This window comes from Ovis aries, chromosome 10 (assembly GCF_016772045.2).
Source record: "Ovis aries strain OAR_USU_Benz2616 breed Rambouillet chromosome 10, ARS-UI_Ramb_v3.0, whole genome shotgun sequence".
NCBI classification, from domain to species: domain Eukaryota; kingdom Metazoa; phylum Chordata; class Mammalia; order Artiodactyla; family Bovidae; genus Ovis; species Ovis aries.
This window is the reverse complement of record NC_056063.1, coordinates 75,449,292-75,466,875: the sequence shown is the minus strand read 5'-3', so window position 1 is coordinate 75,466,875 and position 17,584 is coordinate 75,449,292. Positions and strand designations below refer to the sequence as shown.

The 17,584-nt window shown below is 39.8% G+C and overlaps 2 protein-coding genes across 2 annotated transcripts in view; one reads left to right on the top strand and one right to left on the bottom strand.

Annotated features, from left to right (window-relative positions):
• UBAC2 (UBA domain containing 2) overlaps positions 1–17,584 on the bottom strand; it is a 170,655-nt gene that overhangs the window by 124,110 nt on the left and 28,961 nt on the right. The window contains exons 2-4 of the mRNA XM_015098251.3: positions 16,280–16,407; positions 13,782–13,901; positions 13,139–13,248 (exon numbers count right to left, since the gene is read on the bottom strand). Of these exons, the coding sequence (XP_014953737.1) occupies positions 13,139–13,248; positions 13,782–13,901; positions 16,280–16,407 (358 nt within the window). The remainder of the gene's footprint in view (positions 1–13,138; positions 13,249–13,781; positions 13,902–16,279; positions 16,408–17,584) is intronic.
• GPR18 (G protein-coupled receptor 18) lies at positions 3,925–7,719 on the top strand. The gene is made up of 2 exons (XM_004012218.5): positions 3,925–4,153; positions 6,542–7,719. Exon 2 carries the CDS (start codon positions 6,576–6,578, stop codon positions 7,584–7,586), a length of 1,011 nt encoding a protein of 336 aa, XP_004012267.1. The 5' UTR covers positions 3,925–4,153; positions 6,542–6,575; the 3' UTR covers positions 7,587–7,719.

Genomic DNA, 17,584 nt, shown 5'->3' with positions numbered 1-17,584 from the left:
CTCTACACATACTATCTCCTCTAACTGTGAGACCAGAATTTGTAGGGGGCAGCCCAGTACATCACAATAACCAGAGTTCTACTCAACCAGTTGTGCCCTGCGGACCCTGAATGACTCTCCAGGCAGTGAGTGAAACGTCACCCCACAAACTCTTGACCTGGGAATTTAGGGGGTCTAGGAGTGCTTTAACTGCCATATAGAAGCCTTACCCTAAGATCCTCTAAGTGAAAGAATCTTTAATATCTTTAGGCAACTCTACATTGCCAGTTTAGATCTATTCTAACTAGAATTATTTATCACTTTGGTTATCTGGATTCAACTTCTTTGCTGTGAGGTAAGTAAATCATCTGATTGTCTATGTGTCTGTAAAATTGTGAAACTGAACAAAATTTGCCAAGGAAGAGGAATCTGGGAAATGCTGAATTTACAATACTGTTTAGAAAATCAAATAGAAAGGAGGCTGATTCCAGTTTGGCTCTATCACTACAGCTGTTAAGTTGGGGCAGTTACAATAACATAGATGGAGACAAACAGTATCTCAGTCGTTTTCATCCAGAAACCACTATGCAACATATGTGGCCCCCTCCCAAAAAAAAAAACAAAAAAACGAGCAGTGACTTCAGAAGCGAGCTTGAACAGAAAAGGGGCAGGGCACAGAGATCCCTAACATCTAAGTGTGAGGCCGCCAGGGCCAGGTAAGAGTCTCACTCTTGTTTGCCCCCCAACACCTCTTCTTTGTGGGGACTGGCTGTCTATCCACTGCTCTGCCTTTGTCTGCTGACGGCCACCTGCGCTGGGCAAGATAAACAGTAACAACAGCAGGGCTCTCCTCTCAATACTGGTCTGAGGAACCAGGATAAGCCTCACTCCACTGAGGAAAAGAGAAATGTGTTAAGAATGAGAAATATAGTTTTATCTGTGGCACAGACAAAATCTCATGATATAAGAGCATGCTTTTATAATGGGGATTTACTGTATAAGTCTATTAACTACATCCTTTCCGATAATTGTAAAATTGGCTTAACTAAATTATATTTGCTCTAAAACTGGTCTCAAGGGCTAAAATAAAAATTCATTTGGGGCTTTTAGTACCTAAACCAGAATTCAAAAATGGAGCTGAAATGAATGATTCCATAAGGTGAAGGGAACTCTGTGAAATCCCTCTTTTGCAAGGTGATAATTTTCCTTCACTCATATCCCAACCTAAGTGAGGAAATTAAAGCTGCAAGAATGATACCCAAATGAGACAAGTTCTTCCGTCTAAATAAAAAATTCATTAGGTTCAAGTATTAAAGAAGCAAACTAGATATAAAAGTTTAATTATTGATCCACTGTTTACTCACTTGCTGCCAAATGGTTTGGGGGAATTTTTTTTTTTTAACTGAAATTTTTTTCCAACATAAAATTATTGTGAGAAGCCTGGAAACCCAGAGAACAATGCTAAGTGTTGCTGTGTCAGGGGCGGGGGGCGGGGGTGGGGGATGGGGGGGGGGTGGTGGGGTGAGGGGGTGGTCTTGTCTCTATTGTTCCTTGCAATTGGCAAGTTCCCTTCACATTAGCAAGTCAAAATGTCCCTGATGCTCACACAGGGCTCAATATTTCATCCATGACTCTCTCAACCCTCGATTTCTTCACCTATGTTTTCAATCATACGTTCAACCAGTATTTGCTAAATGGCAGTTAAATACATACATACGCAACACATGCAAACCCTCAAGGACCTCAATTTAGAGGAGGATAAAAGGCAAGTAAAGACCCAATAATAATACAAATACATGCCACTACAGGGGTAAGAAGCCAGTGCTAAAGAATCTTACAAGCACAAATAACCAACCAGCTTCAGGGGTCAGAGAAGATTTCGTGGGAAAGGCAACACCTAACCTAAAACTTTTAGGATAAATAGCAGCCAGCCACACCAAGAGATGGGAGTGTGGTGGGAAGGGATATCACAGGTTAGTGTAACAGCCTAGGCTAGGATGGAGAGAAAGACAGGGCCCATCCTCAAGCTGTGTCCCTTGGTGCCTCCCCCTGAGAGATGGTTGAATCAGAGAAAGGATTCTCCCTGCGCAGACAAGGGGCCTTTTCTTAATGAGATCTATGCCTTCCCATACCTGCTGACTTCAGCAGCAGGAGAACACTAATCGGCAATGAATTTTAGAAGACCTGTCACAGGCTATATGAAAGCAGGGCAATGAAAAGATTGGATCTGCAGTTAAGAGGCTCCTATCTCCAGGTAAAATAGCAAACTCCCATCCTGCATATGAAACGTAACTCTGTGTGTAAAAGACTGACTATAATGTGACTCAGCAATGAGCCTATCACATCTAGCGAATAAATCAACGTAATCACCTCCCAATGGAAAGTCGTCACAGCAGCCAGGGCAGGAAGGGGAGGGTAAGGCACTTGGTACCAGAAGAGGCTAGGCCTGGGCATCTGAGTTCTCAGCAAGCCACTGGCCCTCAATGGGCCTTGAATCTCCATCTACACAAGAAACTGTAGCTCGGGGTTGCTGCTTGTGCTTCTAAAACCCATTCACCTGGCATTATCACAATAAAAAGTATTTTAATCACCAAAGGAAAGGGTCTAAATAATTTGTAAGTCACAGATTTACTACAGTTTTGTTGGAGGAAAAAAAACAGCACGTGCCCACAAGTTGTCTTAAATCAAAAAACCAAACCGTTAAGTTCACATACCTTTTAAAAGCTGACGAATCATGCATAACAAAGTAAAAGATAATTAGAATTTTAGGACAAGCAAATGAAATTATGATTTTTTTAAAAAGAAAAAGAAAATAAAGTTAATATAGCCAAGCAGGCAATGATTGGAGTTGCTCACTTCTCTTTTCTTTGCTTTCACTTCCCTTCTTAGGTTAAAATACTCCTAATATGTAAATTATTCCACTCAAAACTCCCAGAGTCCTTTTTTTTTGGGGGGGGGGGGGTGGTATTTATTTTTAACTGAAGGATAATTGCTTTACAGTATTGCATTGGTTTCTACCAAACATCAACATGAATCAGACGTAGGTTTATCATGTCCCCTCCCACTTGAACATCCCTCCCACCCTCCTCCCCATCCCAGCCCTCTAGGTTGTTATGGAGCCCCATTTTGAGTTCCCTGGGTCATACTTTCCATGGGCTATCTATTTTACATATGTTAATGTACGTCTCTGTGTTATTTTCTCCATAACTCCCACCCTCTCCTCCCCAATCCCCTAGCCGTGACAGTAAGTCTATTCTCAATGTCTGTATCTCCACTGCCGCTTCCCAGAGTGCTTTTTTGGCAATCCGTAGGGATGTTTTTGCCAAAGGAATTACTTCTAGTCTTCCATGTGATAGACAAGGGATATGAGACACTGGGGACTGAAAAAATAAAGCGAACCAGGGTCGGGAAAGGTATGTCCAAAGCTGAGCCATGTAACTGAGGGTGTCAAATTTCTACCATTTGGGAATATTTTAGTAGCAAGAAGTAGATATTGGATGATTTTAGGAACTTGCAGTAAAGGGTTCCCACTAAGTGCCACAGTAGCACTTGGACTTTCCTGGTTTAGAGTCCTCACAATCCTACCAGATGGGTATTATCTCTATTTTAGCTCTGCAGAAACTAAGTAGGAACAGAGCTTCATGGTGTTTAAGTAACTAAACAAAGTCACACAGCCTAGAAAGTGAATAAATTATACTATGAATTCTATTCTAGTCAGTATCAAATCCCATTCTCTTCCAACAGATGATGCAGGCTTTAAGCACCACAGTAAACAAAGTGAAGACATTTTCCTGTGATTCTCTTAAATACATGCCATCATTTCAAAGGGAGCTTATGCTAAGCATGACCTCATAAACAAATCATTTGTGAAAGAGAAAAACCACATCCAGGGCAAAGTCATAAGTCGAAAGGGCCTTATTTCAGCGAGCACTTCCTGAAAGAGACAAAGCAGCAATTGCAGCTGAGCGAGTACCAAGTCCTGTACTGAGTATTATGTTTGAAACAACTTTTTAAAGCAACGGAAGAGCCTAAAACAAAAGAAATATAGCGTTTCTTAAATACACAGTTTCTAGAAAGAGCTATTTTAATACACACAACTCAAAGATATCTCTTTTACAGAACTGTGTTTACCGAAAAATGTTCTTCTCAAACACAGCCTTTTGATGGTCAGGAGGTAAGTAGCATTTAATCAGTTTTATCACAGATTATCAGAAGTAATGTTGTACTTATTTGTTAAATCTCAAGATCTTTGTTTTATTTTAATAATATGTTGCTGAAATTATGTTGGTGAAGGACCTTCAAATCGGTCATACTGTCATCTTCCTATGTTATTAATATGATTTTCATTTATTTTCAGTATTTTTTACATTAATAGTAAATGTAGTTTTTGCAACTTACAGAGAATGTTGATGTAATAAATTGTAAGTATCTTCAGGAGTCTTTATCACTTGGTTTTCAATTATGCTGTTTCAAAGAATGTCAAAAGCTTTTAAAACGCTGACTTACAAGCTAATCATTTTTCAATATTTATCCAAAAATGTATGTGTGTGTATGGAGTACAACCTGTATGGTAATGCCTTTAAAACACAGGCATCACACAGATTTTAGTCAACCTTAAGCAAATGAGCACAACAGTTCATGACATAATAAAGTCAGCTTGAGCCCAATGAGGAGAAAAAGATTCATTCAGAAGAGGTTTGTACGTAAGGTATTTCTGGGACAAAAATCAGGGATGAGGATGGGTGGAGGGAGTTCTGACACAAGAGAAAAGAAGGATACAAAATGTCATTTATATTACAATTTCTACGCTGGAAAATTTCATTGAAAGTTAACAATAAGAGCCAAGTCTCTACAATGATTTTTTTTGTATGATACTAGAGATTTAACTTCTCTATGTAGTATTTTTCTCATTTTATAGAAATTAATATTCCAGTCACCCCAATATGTGGAAAATTTTAATTGAACACAGGCTTTTAAATATATAGAATTCTACTTCAAAAATAGTATTTAACCTAAATATTCGGCAAACTCGGAAAGGTAGGAAGGAGGGAGGGAGGAAGAAAACAAAGTCCTATCTTGTCTTTGTCCGCAGCAACTGCTCTAATTAATTTTAAATTACTGTCCACGATGTCACTGAGCAGATGGCCAACCTCCCCCACAGTTTTCACTAAAGAGCCTCAGGGTTGAACGAGAGGAAGCCCACTCTGCAAAGTGACATTTTTGAAGGAAACTTTCTTACACCTCCTTATTTCAAGGGGGATGCCACAAAGTTCCATCTGTTTGTAGCAAGTCTATTTTTAAAATCACTGCTGCTGATGTTATATCATGGGTGATGGAAGTATCACACAGAGGGGCGGAGGGTCAATGATATTTACAATCACAACTAAACTCCTTTCCAGTAGAAATGGGCATTGCCGGTGGGGTGAAGAGTAGAAATTATACAGTTTCTGCAAACACATAAAGTCACTGAGTGACTTCTTGTTAATAACTACTTGTCTCTGATGCTCCTTTTTTAAAATATTAAAACTGACAAACAATACTTACCCTTCTGTATCTAGGCAGAGTGAGGAGGTGAAAGGTACTAGACTCGAAACCGCCTATTCTCAAGGTGGTGTGCTCTGCGCTCCTCTGTAGCCATGACATCTCCTTCTGGGACACTGGTAAACACCATCTGGAGGATTCAGCATTAGGCAGTCCCAACTGCACGTTAAAAACTAGCCTGTCTATTGTTTTTAAGAGTCAAGCTCTTAATCTGTACACCATGGCACAAGAACTGCTGTTTCTAACCTATGATAGCTTAGAACATGATGCTATGAAGAACTGTTTGCCACTTAAAAAAAAAAAAAAAAGTAGATTTAATGGCCAATTAAGCAACGTTCCATTGACAAACTAGAGAGTAGCTACTGTGGGTCACCCTGCCAAAGGCTCCTTCCTGCACTCAGCCACCAACCCAGTAAACTGAGCATCTACTATGTACCCATCGGCAGTGCAGACGACACAGCGCTAAGAAGGAAAACCTCCAGCTCTCAGATGAGGACATTTGAGAACTCACTATTCGGTAGTCAACCAGCTATATGGTTTCTTTACTTTCTAATACATAATTTATACATAAATATTTTATATTTGATGAGTAATAAGCCATCATATATTAAAATTATATTTAATGAATAAAAATCAGACATTACTGAGTTACCAAATATTTAAACAGAATAAAGATGATAAAAAGTGACAAGCTTAAGAGTCAAAATTCAGAATGGCCTTTCCCCAAGTAGTCCCAAACAAAGGATACCTAATACAGGAACAACTGCTACCCAATCCCATATACAGGGAGACAGAAAATGAATACACTGGCCAGTGCATTGTGACACACCAGACCACCTTAATGGGCTAGTACGTATTAGCAGTAATACCCAGGAAGTGTATTTCTTAACAAATACTAAGACACATATATTGACTCTACGACATAAAGTGCTCTCAAAATCCACTGACATGCCAAGCTGAATGTAAGAATGTTAAGCATTTATTTTTCAACTAAGGTCTCATTCCTATTTCTATTTTACAGTTTCTAAGTGTCATGCCCACCAACGAGCTGTAAGATGACCACCCCTCACAGTCAAGCTCAACCTAGCCTTCCTATTGACCCACATTCAGACCCACATCCAGATGAATACAAGATTGCAGCCCTCATCTTCTACAGCTGTATCTTCATCATTGGACTGTTTGTTAATGTCACTGCTTTATGGGTTTTCAGTTGTACCACCAAGAAGAGAACCACCGTGACCATCTATATGATGAACGTGGCACTACTGGACTTGATATTTATAATGAGCTTACCCTTTCGGATGTTTTATTACGCAAAAGGTGAATGGCCTTTTGGAGAGTACTTTTGCCAGATTCTTGGAGCTCTCACAGTGTTTTACCCAAGTATTGCTCTGTGGCTTCTTGCCTTTATTAGTGCTGATAGATACATGGCCATCGTACAGCCGAAATATGCCAAGGAACTTAAAAACACGTGCAAGGCCGTGATGGCGTGTGTGGGCGTCTGGATAATGACCCTGACCACCACCATCCCCCTCCTGCTGCTCTATGAAGACCCAGACACAGCCTCCTCCACCCCCCCGACCTGCCTCAAGATTTCTGACATCATTTACTTGAAAGCTATTAACGCGCTGAACTTCACCCGACTGATATTTTTTTTCTTGATTCCTCTGTTCATCATGATCGGGTGCTACTTGGTCATTATCCATAGTCTCCTTCACGGTAAGACCTCTAAGCTGAAGCCAAAGGTCAAGGAGAAGTCGATCCGGATCATCATCACGCTGATGGTGCAGGTGCTGGTCTGCTTCATGCCCTTCCACATCTGCTTTGCTTTCCTGATGCTGGGAGGGGATGAGAACAGCTACAACCCCTGGGGAGCCTTCACCACCTTCCTCATGAACCTCAGCACTTGTCTGGACGTGATTCTCTACTACATCGTTTCGAAACAATTTCAGGCTCGAGTCATCAGCGTCATGCTCTACCGTAATTACCTTCGGAGCGTGCGCAGAAAGAGCTTCCGCTCAGGTAGCTTACGGTCACTAAGCAACGTAAACAGTGAAATGTTATGAATCGTCACTGTTTGCCTTCAAGCTCTTTAAATACACCTTACTATCTATCTTAGGGTCAGTGGATATTCTCTAGGATATCACCAAGTCCCTTCTCTCCTGGACAAAAACAATAAAATAAACTTAAAAAACCCTTCCTCTTTTGTGGGATCTTATTATTGTGGTAGCATAATTAAATGTATTGAAACATTCTAGTTCATTATTTTTATATTAAAAACTTACATAAAACACTTGCATAAATGATTGGGAGAAAAGCATCCAATTCCCGTTTCAGATTCAAGCCTTATCTAAATACATCATTGTTTGGATTTAACCCTATGTGCAAATGAGAATTACCTGATCTCAAATAGTTGAGCTACTGTTTGAAATAATTTGGATTATTTTCCAACTAGATGCAACTCCTTTTGGTTTGATTTACACTCAGAAATGGTGGTCTAAGTCCAGTTCTTTGTGTTCCAAACATAAAACTTCTGGGATTCCTATAAAAACAACTATGTTCAACTCATCACTGTTACTGATGTACAGCAGAATCTGCAGAAGCAAACACCCAAGGGGTGATACAGGTCATCGCCATCAGCCCTCCCCTCCAATGAATTCATTTTCCTTTGGAAACAGACTACAGCCACTCAATAAATACTTACTGAGAGCCTAGTATGGGCCAGACTCTACTTCAGACTAGTGGGGGAAACTGAACCTGAGACCCTATTTCTGCCCAATAATCTAAGTTCATTCCCATGACATGAGGTTTCTGCTATATGGTGAAATATGTTGTTCAGTTGCTAGGTCACATCCTATTCTTTGTGACCCCATGGACTGCAATACACCAGGCTCCTCTGTCCTCCATTATCTTCAACCGTTTGCTCAAATTCATGTCCGTTGAGTCAGTGATGCTATTCTAGCCATCCCAACCTCAGCTGCCCCCTTTTCCTTTTGCCCTCTATCTTTCCTAGCATCAGGGTCTTTTCCAATGAGTGGGCTCTTCATATAAGGTGGCCAAAGTATTGGAGCTTCAGCATCAGTCCTTCTGATGAGTATTCAGGGTTGATTTCCTTTAGGATTGACTGTTTGACTAGTCAGAGACTTTGGATTCATATCCAAGCCTTATCATTTAATTCCTCCTAACGAAGTAACCAAGTGACTTCTCCATTTAAAAAGGAAAGGAAGTCAAATATAATCTGTAAACATATTATTCTAAATATTATCAAAGCACATAAATGAGTCAGCAGTAACTTCCTCTTTGCCGAATAGCCTGCATGACCCTTAGCATGATCATCTCCTAACAGGACTAAGAATCAAATAAATGCACTGGCTATAAATATATTTCTATAACATGGGAAAATAAATATTCTTAAAGAAAAAAAAGAGATAAACACAAAGGAACCCAATCATAAAATAGCATTTTCATACCAGAAGATCTCTTAGATGGTCTTCCAGTTTAGTCCTTCTGCTTTAAATATAAAGAAAATGAGGTCCACAGAGGTTATGTGACTTGCTCAGATAAAGCACCAGCATTAGAAACCAAGTTTAGCTTTCCTTTCATGTCAACCACCAATTTTTCAACAGTAAAAAGCAAACAAGCTCACAGAATGTAAACATTCTCATAGCTACATAACAAAAAGGAGTCAAGATGGTACTGAGAGAAAACCACTTGAATTTTTTAGCTTTATTAGCCAAGTGAGCAAGACACTTAAATATCATTAAGTGAATATTGCTAAAACAAGAGAAACCTCTATTTGATATGTGCTATACAGTCACAGCCTACTCTCACCTATACAGATTAATCTGCTCTTACATAATTTATTAAATGCAACTTCTCTGCAATGACTTTTCTTGATGAGAAGAATTTGAGAGCACACGATACAACTGAAGTCTTTATCAACACAAAGTCAAAAAAGCGAAAAATGTATGTCACGGTTCTCACAATAAAATAGATAATCTAAAACACAATTAAAAATAATTTTATTCAGCATTGTAATCAGAAACACTTTAATATGATATGTAAAGCTTCAAATTCCACTTATTCTGGAGTGATTTGATTCTGGGAAACAATCTATAACATCCATATACAAATACTAACAAAAAAAATTATAGGTAAGTAAGGACAGGTGTGTGATAAGCATGGGTTATTGGAAGAAACTAATATATATAGCTACTTTCAAAACCTAATGGTTGCACTGTCTGATTATCAAGTAACAATCATGAGAATCTATTACACGCCACGTATAATTTCTTTGTAAAGCACCAGAAAAAGAGATGAACATGTCTGAGGTTCAAAGACCTCACCTCACAGTCTTAAGGGCTACACTACAACCAAAGCTACCCCTTCAACATCACTGAGGGTGAGGCAGCAAGTACATAACGGAAAGCTGGTCTGCCCTCAGTGGGCTAGGAGGGTGGCAGAAGGAGGCCCAGATAATGACTGTGATGATGTGAAGCAATCAGCACTAACAGGCATTTTAATAAATGTGTTGGACTATACATAAAAGGACGAATAATCCTGCTGAAGGACAACAGGGTGCAGAAAGAAAACCAAGCAGATACAAGAATACAAATACACAGCAGGTCAAGAATGACCAATGGGAAACTCTGGATCGGGGTCAGATTATAAGGGCTTGGAAGGAAAAGGGGGGAAAAAAAGAATATACACACACACACATATGGGATGGGGAAGTTACTACTGCTAGGATGTTTGCATAGGTTATTTAATTCAGTCAAGTACAGATCCCCCAATTTACATATGAGGATTTTCTACAAACTGAGCTCAGGAAAGATAACTTGAGAAGTAACTTGCTCAAGATGACACACAACACATGTCAGAGCGAGGAAACCTCAATTATATCTGGTCTACATGATGGCAAAGCCTATGCCATTCACACTATTCCAGACAGCCTTGATGCCATCTTGGAGTTTTGATTATTATTCTGAAGAAAATAAGGATCTAAAGGTTTTTAAAAGGAAGATTGGTATGGTCAAACTTCTATTTTAGAAAGACAACTTCTGAAAATAACGCATGAAATGCTTTGGAGGGGACAGGTAGACTAGTTAGAGAATCATTATAAAAATCTAGGCAAGAAAAGTTAAAGATTAGTTAAGACTGAGATAATGACAACATATAATGAAGGGATGATTTACACAGCACTTCGAACGAATAAGGCCCAGTGACCCACTCCAATGACGAGAAAAGGGGAAAGAGTTCCAGCTTGGATGACTGTGTAGATGGAAATGCCTTTAATTAAAATAAAGAGTACAGAAGGAGGAGGAGATGAGAGCACAGAAAGAGAGGTGACCACAGGAGGTGAGAGCTTCTACACGACGGATTTTCTCAGAGTCTTAGAAGTCATTAGGAAATACGAGTAAAGATCAGGAAAGTAATATGAACTGGAAACAGAGAACTGGGACACAAACAACAGATGTGAACGATAACTGAAGTCATGAGACTGGACAAGATAGCGTAGAGAAAGCTTTTGGCGTAAGTGTGAGAAAGGAGCTGCCAAGAGTAATAAATAAGGTCAAAAAGGACCAGGAGACAGCAGCATGCTAGCACTCAGGAGAGCAGGTTATTTCATGAAATAATGGGATGCCAAAAGCATATAGTGTGCTATTGAAAGGTCAAATAAGACAAGTGAAAATAGGCCATTGGCTTCAGAAATCACTGGGTCACTGATGACCTTTATAGTTTTAATACTGGTGAGCTTTAAAAAGAGAGAGACACAATTAAATAAGAAGTGAAGAATTGTTGGGAGTGAAGATAAATTTGGCACTGATGAGAAAGAAAAAAACATTACATGGAAAATACGGCACATAATGCACATACCCCACAGTGACCAAAAAGTTTCCTGAGTTTCTGAAGCTTTGCTACCATCATATTTATAAAACGCAAAGTTTACTTATTGAAGTAAAGATTTATATTCCAAGAAGTCTATGTTTGAGAATGCGTCAAGATTCAAATAAGCCATACAATAACAGAAAGGGAAATACTGTTTCATTTAGGTAATGTCTGAATTAACATCCACAGTCTTCCAAAGGGGATCCTATAACTTTTCAATTTACTCAAATTTGCAATTCTTGCTATCAGTTAAGATATAAACAGGCAAATGCCTTCTTGGCTTAAGAATTGGTTAAACACATACACACACATTATCCCCAACTTCAATATTGAATCAATATTCCTTATATGTACCAGTTAGGATTCCATAAAGAAATGTCATTCATTACAAAGAAATAACTGTCACTCCACTCTATGTACAATAGAAAAAAAAGTCCTCTCAAGAGGACAACGTAAATAATAATCAAAAGCTATGTTACTACCTACCCCCTAAATTTATTCTAACACAAACATACATGATATGCATAACCTTTCCACAACTCAATAGGTCTTAGAAAGAACCAAAAGAATTGGTCTCGATGAAAAATGTCTGGGAAAAACTAATGAGTCAGTAATGCTGCCTATTTTCTGAATCAATACAGCATCATTCCTAATGACTACACCATCTTCCACAATAGCAGAATAGCTGAACTTCTTAATCTAACTGCAGTCACAACCCATGAAGCTCAAAAACTGCGTAATTATGAGACAGAACTTTATCTGTCTCCACTAAAAGATTATTCAGAATTAAACATTCATCAGACAACTAAAAATCGACACTCATGCCAATAATTCAGTAAGTCCACTATAACTGTTAAGTATTAATGACGTAAGTGTGAGCACTATTAGATCACTAGCTGTATTTTAAAAATACAGATCCAAAGTGAAGCTGGATCAAGATACTTGCATAGCCTAATAGTTCTCAAAAACACACACTGAAAATTAAAATAAGGCTTAAATTAGTACACATGAATTTTTAATACATGGTGTCTTTATTTCATAGTATCTCATCTCTTAAATACAGCCTCAGAAACTTCATTCAGAGATGTTTCAATATCATTTGTATATGTTAACAACTCTGCTCCTTGCTGCTAGTTATTTCACAAACTAATACATGTTTTTTCATTTTGTTTTTAAAGAAGGCCAACACAATACGAAAGCACAAACACTCTACAAGTTAGGCTGCCCGTTGCAGATTGGTCACAAAGTCGTAACCTACAGACTGATTTTCTTTTTTTGTGTGTGTGTGGAAATTTATAAACAATACCATTTTACAAAAGCATCATTCTTCAGAAGCCTAACTTCAGACAAATTAATTCTGTTTCCTAACTGAATCTAATTAAATGTTGTATTTTTGTGTTTAGGTAGTTAAAGTTACAAAGACGAAATTTAACTATGAAAACACAATTCTATCTTCAGGACCAGAACAGAAAATTCATTTAAAATTCTCTAAAATATGAGACTTGAAAGCTGAAAAAAAGACTAAGAATAAAATCTATTTTTCAGCTCTATCTTATCTGCTTCAAGAACATAATGAAAATGTATGTATACACTGGATTTTTGACATAGAAAATCAATTTTTACTATATCTAAAAGCTTAAAATATTCGTTTACTGATTTTCATGTACAATAATGCTTTAAATCAGATTTACATAGTTATGAATTAAGCTAATCTTTAGGAGCTACTTACAATCCAGAAGGCAAATTCCTGGCCATAGTGACACCAAAGGAATGCCGCACAGCTTCAACAAGGATGAAGTCACCCAGCGCTGACAACACCCAGGAGCCCAGCAAAAAGGACTAAAAACAAAACCGGAAGAACATTAGAGGGAAGAGTCTTCTAAAAATAACCTTTATTCAATTAAAACCAACTCAGGTTTACACATATTTTTTTAAAGTTTCTTTTTGTTCCAACAGACTTTTCAAAATGAGGGATTAAAACCGTATTGATCAAATGTTATTAACTTCCATAATTTCTAAGTATGTTGAAGAAAAGATATTTATAGTATGATTTATTTTTACAAGTAACGCACAAACCATTAAGCAAATTAAGTGATAAGAAGTGTATTAAAAGTCCTAATTAAAGTGGTTATTGCCCACTTGCACTGATATTATTATCTACTTTCACCATTATTATTATTTTATTATGCTAAGGGCTTCAATTTCAAATTTTTATCTGGTTAATGTCCATGCTCCAAGTCAGACAGAGGATTATGTAATAAAAAGACAACTGTTAAAAATAACATCAAGCTAACAAAACTACTTAAAAATAAGAAAACAAGTATCTTTTCCCTGTAACCGAAGTAACAAAGGGAAAATACATAAAAACTTACTGCAAATTTTCTGCTTCCATATCTTCTTTCAAATATCCTAAAATTATAAATAAGCAGACTACTGCAGAAAGTATCTTTCAGATCAAGGCAAATTATTCTTCCAGAAATCAACCTCCAGATCTATAGATGAGGAATTAAAAAAGAATAACAAATATGAGTAAGCTCTGTTGGGGGTCTCTACGTTAGCAAATTTATCATGTTTACTTCATACTGCTTATTTTTAACACTCTAAGCTCAGATTTACCAAGGCAGAACTGAAACTCTCCATCTCTGTAGCAGCTCTAGGAGTTTCTGGCAGGAAAGTGGGGCTATTCTCACTCTTGGACAGAGGATGGTTGTTCTCCACCCAGGCAGGTCCCAGCCCTAGAGCACAGATGCCCACAAAGTGGTCCAGGAAAATGGGACTGGTGCCAACTTAGCCAGATGAACCAAAGTAACACCACCCCATGATCAGAAAGGTGCCAACTCGGGGCCACAGGGCCCTGACACTCCCTTAACAGCAGTGTTTCTCAGGGCTGGCCAGATGCTAGAATCCCCTGGGGATCTTTCTAAAAAGTACACCAACTCTTAGGCCTCTGACTCGGCTGTCTAGGGCAAGGTCTGGGCATCAAGAAAGAAAAAAGGTTATGTAGGTGATTCTACTGCATGGACAGGGTTAAGAATCATTCCATTATAGCAACTGAAATCATAACGGAAGCTCTACGATATTCCCACAGAAAGCAGTAGTGTAGATAAATAACTCAGTCATAGGGACCTGGTGAAGCCCACCTGAGCAACGGCATTAATGACATCCTTATGAAGAAAAAGTGTCGCGCTCAAGAATGGAGTAACACACCTGCCAATGCAGGAGAGGTGGGTTCAATTTCTAATCCAGGAAGACCCCCACATGCCTTGAAGCAACTAAGCCAGTGCACCACAACCACTGAGGCTGCAAGCTGCAATGACGGAAGCCCCCGCGCCCCAGAGCATCTGCTCCCCAGCAAGAGAAGCCACTGCAACGCGCAGCCCAAGAACTGCCCCTGCGCCCCAGAGCGTCTGCTCCCCAGCAAGAGAAGCCGCTGCAATGCGTAGCCCGAGAACTGCCCCCGCGCCCCAGAGCCCCTGCTCCCAAGTGAGAGAAGCCGCTGCAACGCGCAGCCCTAGAACTGCAGCTGGAGAGAGCCCCCACTCGCTGCAACTAGAGAAACGCCCCTAAAAACAAATAAATGAAAAATTAAAACATTTTTTAAGAAAAGAATGGGCTATCATGCTTAAAATGGCTAATCAAGAATTTAACAAAGAAAAGGTGGCAGATTATAACCATAATTTGCACTAACATTCTGTGATTTATAAATTAGAAATGGGGCTTCCCTGGTGGCTCAGCTGGTAAAGAATCCACATGCCAGTGCTGGAGATGCAAGAGACTAAAGTTTGCTCCCTGGGTCAGGAAGATCCCCTGGAGAAGGAAACGGCAACCCGCTCTCCAGGAGACTGGTGGGCTACAATAAAGGCCATGGGGCTGCAAAGCGCTGGATATGACTGAGACGCACGCGCGCACACACACACACATTTAAAAATATATGTTTGGTCTTTGCCCCTGTTTCTAGCACAGAACTCTTAAAGCCCTTGGAATTTCCAAAGTGAAGAAAGCCATCACGGTGTCTTTTGTCAGATTAATGAGGTGACTTTTGGAAGCACCTAAGAATGGGGACTGGCTTCCAGGAAACCTACTCTGTGATTAGAAGGTTGGAACCTTCAGTCCCACGCCCTGACCTCAGGGAGGTAGAGGAGCTGGAAGGTGGGTCAACTAACAGATGGCCTGTGACGTAATCAATCCTGCCTGTGTAATGCCCTGGAGGAGGGCATGGCAACCCACTCCAGTATTCTTGCCTGGAGAACCCCCATGGACAGAGGAGCCTGGCAGGCTAGTCCATAGGATCGCAGTCAGACATGACTGAAGCAACTTACCACACCTGCACAATAAATCTCCATAAAACCGTTAAAAGGACAGGCCTCTGAGAGTTTCCTGGGTGTTGAATACGTAGAGATTTGGGGAGAGTGGAGCAAAAATCCAAGAGAAACTTCCTATTGATTTAACCACCACCATAAAAGAAATTCACAAACTCACAATCTGCTAGAGCTGAGAGAGCTTAGCACATCTAACAGATGCTCAAACTGAGGCAAGTTTCTGCAAATGTTAAGTATGCAAACTAATCACACCAACAAAACAGACTTAACACTGTTTAAATCTCTTGAAATTAAAAATCACATTTCCATAGTAAAAGGTGAAGTTGAAAAGTGCAAAAGGAAACTGGAAATACTGCAACTGCTTCATTATAACCTGCTTTGCTGAAAATTATCAATAAATACAACTGGAAAAGTGACTTGTTAACGGGACAGTAATAAATATTTCTTACAAACTGAGAGGCTATGAGACACTGAGACTGGCAGAAAGGAGGGCAAGTCGGAGACAAGAGGCTTGCTGTCTCCTCTCCTGGGGCCAGTGGAGCAGCGCTCACCTGGAAGTCGTCCTTGACAGCCTGGAGGTCGTACACGAAGAACCTCTGACAGTGCGGCAGGACGAGGGCCAGCAGGAGGGACAGGGTGCTGGGGACCAGTAGAAGACTCTTGGACACAGGTGCCTTGTCTGGGGGGAAAACAACACGGCTTTCAGAACACCTGTCCCTAAGATTCTAAAGACCATAGGAGTGAAAAGCAAGAGAATTCACTTCTTTTGAATTAGAATAAAGACAAAGTTCACATGCTCTGGAATTTAATTCTTATTAAACATACATTTTCAAAATATCGTCCTGCTCTGGAATTTAATTCTTATTAAACATACATTTTCAAAATATCGTCCTGCACAGGTAAGTGATCAAAGGGCGCTGGGAAACGCATGGAATCTGCTGATGGGGCTTCGTTGTCATCTGGTTTTTATATGAAACCAAATCAAGTTTACTTTCATAGACTACCTTTCAGAAAAGCAGCCACTGAAGTGTAAAGAAACAGAGAGGCATGCTTTCTATCAAACTGACCAGTCAGCTCTTGAGCGTGACTGGGATTCACATACATAAACATTTATTTTAAGAAATTTAAGTTGCTCAGTTGTGTCCGATTCTGCAATCCCACGGACCGCAGCCCACACGGCTCCTCTGCCCATGGGATTCTCCAGGAAACAATACTGGAGTGGGTTGCCCTTCCCTTCTCCAGGGGATCTTCCTGACCTAGGAATCGAACCCAGGTCTCCTGCATTGTAGGCAGATTCTTTACCATCTGAGCCACCAGGGAAATTTAAGAAGTGGTTAAAAGTGCTAACATGGATGACTGCAGTGGCCTGCTGAGATTTTCCACAATAGGCACCCCTGGAGCCTTGTCTGAATCTCATGCAGCCTTCAACGACAGCTCGGTTTCCACTTCCTTCCAATCAGTCTCTCACATTTTAGGGGGGCTTTTCCCCCACCCTGCACCCGTCTGCAGATAATACTTTACCAGTCAGGTTCTGGAACTTTGCCTTCCTGACTACATTAAAGGTTCCCAAGGAAGAATCTTTAATATGATTCTCTTCTATATGCTTCTGAAAGCTGGCTATGAAGCCTAGCACAGCTCCTTGAGGGAATGAAATATCCAGATCATCAACACTCAAGACCACAGGAAAGTGTCACCAAAAGGGACATTCTCAGATCATGTGAGGTGCACTTCAACGGTATTCATAATAAATTCCCTGGGAATGAATCCACTGGTCACAGTTGGTGGTGTGGTTACCGCACTTGTTTACGTATATAAAAATAGCCCAACTATTTCCTCTCTGGTAAGGTCTTACCAAC

What these genes read in the sequence shown, in the direction of transcription:
- GPR18 (XM_004012218.5), top strand. Translation starts at nt 6,576, where the DNA reads ATGACCACCCCTCACAGTCAAGCTCAACCTAGCCTTCCTATTGACCCA.